This window comes from Thalassophryne amazonica, chromosome 14 (genome assembly GCF_902500255.1).
Source record: "Thalassophryne amazonica chromosome 14, fThaAma1.1, whole genome shotgun sequence".
Classification (NCBI taxonomy): Eukaryota; Metazoa; Chordata; class Actinopteri; order Batrachoidiformes; family Batrachoididae; genus Thalassophryne; species Thalassophryne amazonica.
In genome coordinates this window covers 17,470,901-17,478,301 of record NC_047116.1, presented here as the reverse complement: position 1 = coordinate 17,478,301, position 7,401 = coordinate 17,470,901, and the positions used below count along the sequence as shown (strand labels likewise).

The following is a 7,401-nucleotide window of genomic DNA, read 5'->3' as shown; positions in this document are numbered from 1 at the left end:
ATATGGAATCACTCAATTCTGAGGAAAAAATTATGGAATCACCCTGTAAATTTTCATCCCCCAAATTAACACCTGCATCAAATCAGATCTGCTCATTAGTCTGCATCTAAAAAGGAGTGATCACATCTTGGAGAGCTGTTGCACCAAGTGGACTGACATGAATCATGGCTCCAACATGAGAGATGTCAATTGAAACAAAGGAGAGGATTATCAAAAGAGGGTAAATCATCACACAGTGTTGTAAGAGATGTTGGTTGTTCACAGCTGTGTCTAAACTCTGGACCAAATACAACATGGGAAGGTTGGTAAAGGCAAACATACTGGTAGACCAACAAAGACAAAGCGTCAAGACAGAAAACAAAGCAATATGTCTCAAAAATCAAAAATGCACAACAAAACAAATGAACGAATGGGAGGAAACTGCAGTCAATGCCTGAACGAACTGTAAGAAACCGCCTAAAGGAAATGAGATTTACATACAGAAAAGCTAAACGAAAGCCATCATTAACACCCAAACAGAAAAAAACAAGGTTACAATGGGCCAAGGAAAAGCAATCGTGGACTGTGGATGACTGGATGAAAGTCATATTCAGTGATGAATTTCGAATCTGCATTGGGCAAGGTGATGATGCTGGAACTTTTGTTTGGTGCCGTTCCAATGAGATTTATAAAGATGACTGCCTGAAGAGAACATGTAAATTTCCACAGTCATTGACGATATGGGGCTACATGTCAGGTAAAGGCACTGGGGAGATGGCTGTCATTACATCCAATTGAAAATCTTTGGTGGAAGTTGAAGAAAATGGTCCATGACAAGGCTCCAACCTGCAAAGCTGATCTGGCAACAGCAATCAGAGAAAGTTGGAGCCACATTGATGAAGAGTACTGTTTGTCACTCAAGTCCATGCCTCAGAGACTGCAAGCTTGTTATAAAAACCAGAGGTGGTGCAACAAAATACTAGTGATGTGTTGGAGCGTTTTGTTTTTCATGATTCCATAATTTTTTCCTCAGAATCCAATGATTCCATATTTTTTCCCTCTGCTTGGTCTAAAAAAGTAACCGTTACTGACTGCCACAATTTTTTTTCCTGATTTCTTATAGTGTTTCTTAAAGCCAGAAAGTTACCATTTGAAATGACTTTAGTTTTGTGTCATGTCTGATCTGCTTTTTTTCTACAAAATTAAACAACTGAATGAACATCCTCCGAGGCCGGTAATTCCATAATTATTGCCAGAGGTTGTATATTTCTGCCCTTTGTAACCTTAATTAGCAAATTTGGCAGTTTTGTTACTAATTGCCTCTTTTTTTTCACAAAATGATGCACAGACCTGAAACAATCATTAAGAGGACAAAATTCCTTTAAAGTCTTTATTAAATCAGGATCAGTTATCTTGCTAAATGAAAGATCTGTAAATCAGATTTTTGGCACTCTGTACAATTCATTACAGTGGCAAATGTAAAAAATAAGAGTTGCAGAGTGAATTGGGATCTAACTGATGAGTGTGAATCTTAGCAGGCCTTCAACTAAATTGGGATTCCAATCCAGAATAGAATCAGGAGATGACGCCATCAGGATGCATCCAACCTTTACCAGATACTTCCATCCTGAACCACAATGTCCTCCACCTGGCGGGTCGGCAGCGATGTCTAGTTGCTGCCCATCTTCTGGCTTCCAGCTCAATTCCTCCCACTTGATTTAGAGTCACCAAGAGGCGCCTTCCGCTGCCTCCCACAACCCGTCAGCCAGACCTCCTCTCCCTTCCCGGAGCTGTTAAGAGTCTTACACACAAATCCCTAAACTCTGCTACACACGTCCTCCAGTGGGATCAACCAGGCCTGCCACCCTTTACTCCTGCATGCTCAGACTAAGTCAGTATACTTAAGGTGTTATATATACTGATGTGTTAGCAAACAGTTTAAATTTTTGGCAATGAAACTTGAATTTCAACAGACAGTCCCTTACAGCCACGGGCTGTTATAGGCCCCCCTCAGTCCGTTGTGAGGCTCCAAGTTCTTTAACTATCTAACACAAACTCTGGTAAGTTTGTGTTAGTGGGGGATCTATACCTTGACTGGTTATCTTCAGTCTCAGACAGCCTAAAATCTCTGACTCACTGAATCGAAGTCAGTTTGTTGGTCTTTAAGCTTTCCTGCAGGCCTGATCCCTCAATCTTTCTTAGCCAGCCAGCCAGCAGTCAACCTGCTTCTCCATCCCAAATGTATGGTGTCTGTGTGTCAGGAGCATCAAACCACCTCCTGACATTTTATTGTGTTCTCCAATTGATGGTATAACCTCCCCTTGGATCTGGAAGTTGCTGGCCACTTTCCAACCTTGCCTGTATGCGAGATGCTGTTATGGTTCGGTCATCCATAAAGGCTCTTACTGGAGGTTAGCGGATGATTCTTAAGCAGTTTCATTCCCACGACAAATAAGATGGTGGAGAGACGGTGCAACTCCTTCCGATTCCCTTGTCCCAGTCTTACCACTGAGTTATTGTTATTCATAGTTCCAAACTTTGCCACTGCAACGGTCTCTTCCACAAAAGGCGAGATGATGGCAGTCCTTTCATTACAAACTGGTCTGAGTTGATTAAAACACAATATCTGAATCTAAACAGGTACGAATTTAATCCTTTACTGTTGGAAGCATCGCCTGCAGCCTGTATGTTACTGTAGATGGAGATTTTGCAGGTGATTTTAGATAACACTGCCAAAAGGCATTAAAGACTAATCATTACATTTGAGATGACAATAAATTAAAAAAGAAAAAGGGAAACCTATTAAAAGCAGTGGGGGCAAGTCCCATAAAGATACAAATGCACAGTGGGCCGTCCTGCTGTAATGAGGCAGCCCCGAGGAGAGGGAAAAAAAACAAAACAAAAAAAAAAACAACAAACAAACCACGGTGATGGTGGTACTTTTCAGTCGACCTCAGAATCTGAGTCTGAGTCATAACCTCGTCCTCTGATGGTTTTCTTCTCCACTTTTGTGAACTTTTTGGCAGATGTGTGTGTCTGTGTGGGGGGCTCCATCAGGTTCCCACTAAGGGAGGGGGAGAAAGTGTTAGCAGCTCAATATTTAACAGTTAAAATGCGTCAAATGCTGAAAGTCGGTCTCTCACCTGTAGTTAATGACACCGGCGCAGCCGAGCCTCCATTCGAGCATCTCTGTGGAAAACTCGTCCGTGTTTCCTAGGTCAGTGAAACCAACTACGTAGTCCTTAGTTTTACCGTCGATGAGCAGAGCCAGGGTTGGAATGACTTTAATCCTCAGCCGCTCTGACAGGAACGGGGCCTTCTCCACATCCAGTGTGATAAATTTGGTCTCGATGTGCTTTTTGGCCAAGATAGCCAAGTGTTTGTCCAGAATTTTACACCTACATGTAGGAAAACAACACACATGACAAGTGTCACTGGTGACATTGTGAGGGGGTGGGGTGGGGGGTGAGTTTATTTATTCTTTACAGACACTGTTTACTGTATTAATATCAGCTCAAATGAACCAAACAAATATGTAAATGTGTATTTTCATTGCCGGTTGCTTTACCTGAAAGTGGAGTTTCTGTAGAAATGACACACTACGTTCTTGCTCTCTTTGACTTCGCCGAAGAAGTCTTTCTCGCTGGGAATTTCTCTGTACTCTCCGTGGCCTTTAGACAACCAGTCCTGAACAAGAAAGAACTGGAATGAGCTCAGAGTCAAGTCTGGCAGCATGCACTGGTGCCACACTTTGCTACACGCACATCACCACGAATCCTGGATGGCAACCACCCAGGCAGACAATTGGTCCATTCCCACTTCTCTAAAGCAAACATCTATGTGCTGCAGCCAGGTGAAATGTGGACAATCCCTTGGCGATCTCCAGCCACTGGGGTCATCAACAAAGATAAACTGGATAAGCAGTAAGCTTCGATGGCCTCAGATGAAACCCTGCTGGAGGTAGAAAAACTTGCAGTTCCTTGACTGGCCACTTGAGGCTGGCTCCAAAACAAAGCACATTCCCATAGCAGCCTGGCCCAAAAAAATGGGGGCGTAGTCGCTTTGAGAGAGAGCAGTTTGGCAGAAAGTCTCTACCTCTCGCAGGGTCTTTAGCTCAGAGGCCACTCGATGTGGTTGCTAGCTGTTGCTGCTGTGTCTGTCATTTGGAGTACCACTATTTTATAACAAAAATGCCTGAATTGTACAGCTTATGTGATGAACTATCTAAGACATTCCTGCTGCAATATTCGCGTTGAATGAAACTCTCGACTTATTTAATGTTGTATGCTAACAATGTTAGCACTTTTAGCAGCTGTCATTAGCCTGATCTATTCAGCCCTGTTAATGTATGATTATTGAGAAAGTCAGCGACTCAAAAATTAATGCCCACACCAAAGCAAATCAGGAGAATCACCACGCAGTCCCCCAAAATGTGATTTAACAAAAACCTGAACCAAGGTTAGCCTGTTAGCTTAGGTGGTTCGGTCTTGAACAGAGGGGTGTGTTCAGGCTTCTTTCGTCTCACACAGAGCCATGACTTCATCATGCAGCTGCTGTCAACATGGTGACATCCAGCCTATGGCCCAGATACAGGCTTTCTATCAGCTGCTCCGGGTCTCCATAGAAAACCTATGGGTGACATCACACAAGCTTTGTCCAGTATATGGTGCTGGATCATGTACAGAAGTGTGCCACATGACCAAAATGTTGACGCTGACGCTCCCTCACAATGCAAAAGATACTCCAAAGCAAAATAAAGTGCAGTCGTGGAAACCGTCACAACCATACAATGAAGTTATGTAATCTTTGCTCAAGTTTATCTACATTTTAAAAAATATAAACAAACAGGGAGTGGGTGGGGGATAAATTTACATACATTCAGAAACTGTCAGTTCAGGGTTTGTGTCTGAGCTACATATGAAATAATTATGTTCCCGTTAGCATCATGTCTTTTTGCAGTACACCTGCTCTATAACTGACTAAAATCTCAACAGTCAGACTTTGAAGAATACATTAATCCAAGCATAATCTTTTTTTAGCGCTTAAGAAACTCATTCAGTTTATCTTTAGCAGAAACCTCTTTATCAGTAAAACATAAGAAAAATGTTAAAAATAGCTCAAACTAAACAGTGTGCAAATCAGAATGATTGTATGCCATGCAAATTACATTATAACACAACTGTAGACAATGAATTGTGGCTATGCTTAAAAACAAACATGCGGTATAATATTGCTTGCATTGCATGAAGAAGGTTATGTTGTAGCTTGTCCTATATGAACACAGAATCCATTACAATATTCTCCTTCTTCACTCTTTCTGGACAGATGATTGCTGCAACTCCAAAAAGCATGTTGTCCAAACTGACTGCTCTGCCGATCACCACACCACATACCTGCTTCTGTTTCTGTGCCGCTTTAAGTGCCTGCAGCCGCTTCTCCCTCAGTCTGTCCATGTCATCGTCCAACTTGCTCAACTCTCCATCCACCTGTTCTTCAATCACCTTGACTGACTCTTCTACCACCTTAGCTACATATTCCATCACTGGGTTGGCCATGGTTGGTCCTTCTGAGAGTTTTTTTTTTTTTTTGGGGGGGGGGGGGGGGGGGGGGTGCAGAGAAAAGACAATGCCAATTAACACAGTGTTAAATTGCAGGAACAAAAAAAAAAAGACATGATGAAATTCCCATTTCCCTAATTTGCATCTGTACTGCCACAAACTGAGCAGAGCAGAACAAACCTCAGTTTTTGATCAGTTTTGATACCCCCGGATAGAGCAAAAACAATAGTTAAGTATTTAAATATTCTGTCCGTTAAGTATTTAAATATTCTGTCCATTGGCAAATTTGCCGTTCTGTAGATTTGGGTCCCTGGTGGACAGCTGATGTCACATTTCCACAGGCAACACAGAGATCGACATTTAGCAGCAGGATTTTCTCAGTTTAAAGACACATATGTGCACAGGGAGAAACTGAATTTGAGCAGAGTTTGGTGTGGTCTGAAAGCATGACATCATATTTTCTCACTGTCCTCACAGCGGGGACATCAAACAACTCTGCTGCGCCTCTTCGCCAAGAGAATCTCCTAAGTGCACTGAGGTCCAAAAAAAAAGAAAAAAGATTAAAAACCACACAGCGCTGTCTTTTTCTTCAGTCTGACCTGGAACAGCTGCATCTGGTCCTCTTTTGGCTTGTGCAGAACTCACACCCTGTGCTGGAGCTTTGGCCAATCAGAAGCCCAGAATAAGCCATCAAGTCACCGCAGGATATAAACTCATGAGTATCATAAAGGCAGAGGACAAAAAGGTAAAACACGCAGGGAGCAGGAAAGCTCTCCGCCTGATCGCTGCTTAAAGTTTTGAACATACTCAAAACTTTTGAACAGACCTGGCTGACAAGGATCTCATTTTACAGATGCAAAAAGGACAAAAATGAACAAACTGACAGTATCAGCTCCTCGTAAGTTTCCTTGATCCATCATGGTGTGACTGCGGCTTTCCCAATGGGGGGGGGGGGGGGTGTGCAAAAAGTTTGTCGGCTCCTGTATTGTCAAAATTACAAGAGAACCTGCTACATAGTCATAACTCACTTAATGGACAATCAAAATTAATTGAGATAGTTTTTCTGTGGAGGAACTAAAGAGAAGAGAGGGTTAACTATAATTAATTATGTGTGAAAGCTAATTTTTTGCCCAAACCCACAACACTGAATGTATCACTTTTCCTTAATTTTGGGGGGGGGGGGGGGGGGGGGGGGCTAGGCTACACCTTTATTTAATTGCAGTTATTCGAACTGCCGTTTTTACTTTTGGCTTTACGTAGTTTCATTGCTAACATTAGCGTCGCTTTAGTAAAAAGATCTATCTGTATAAACCGCTAATCTTCGTCAAGATAAGGTTAGCTTAACACGGTTAGATGTCGTTTTAGCACAGCAACGGTAAAACATGTTATTAGTATTCCTAATAAGTTAACGTAAGTATGTTTATTATATAACGTACAATACCTGCTCAGTAGGCAGTTAAGGTAGTGCTTTTTTTTCCCCCCCTTAAAATGAGTGTTAATTCCAAAATATCACTTCTTTGTTAAGCGTGACGGGCAGCGACTTCTTCTTCGCGGTTGTCTTCACAACGTATTGGCACACTATCGCACCTTCAGCTCCGGGGTTACGATCAGACGATCGCAAGCATTTTTTGCATGTTTTCACAGAGATCTCAGATTTATTTTAAGATATCCGGAGTTGGTTCCAAAGTGTGGACGACTCCAGTTCAGCAATATTTCCTTGAATTCAGATGTTGGCTAAATTAAATAAGTGTCCCCTCTGAAATATGTATGCTGAAGCTGCAGGAATTCTGCTGCAGTCTTTTATTGTGTTAAGAATATTTTATTTACATGGTACTTTTCAGAAAACAAATGACATTCCAAAAGA

The 7,401-nt window shown here is 42.0% G+C and overlaps 1 protein-coding gene across 1 annotated transcript; it reads right to left on the bottom strand.

Annotated features, from left to right (window-relative positions):
- Nucleotides 1–1,363: 1,363 nt before the first annotated feature.
- txndc9 (thioredoxin domain containing 9) lies at nt 1,364–7,099 on the bottom strand. Its single transcript, XM_034185799.1, has 5 exons — nt 6,979–7,099; nt 5,373–5,545; nt 3,548–3,666; nt 3,123–3,377; nt 1,364–3,043 (listed from the first exon to the last, which is right to left on the bottom strand). The coding sequence occupies exons 2-5, from the start codon at nt 5,532–5,534 to the stop codon at nt 2,923–2,925; spliced, it is 657 nt and encodes a 218-aa protein (XP_034041690.1). The 5' UTR covers nt 5,535–5,545; nt 6,979–7,099; the 3' UTR covers nt 1,364–2,922.
- Between the last annotated feature and the right edge of the window lie 302 nt (nt 7,100–7,401).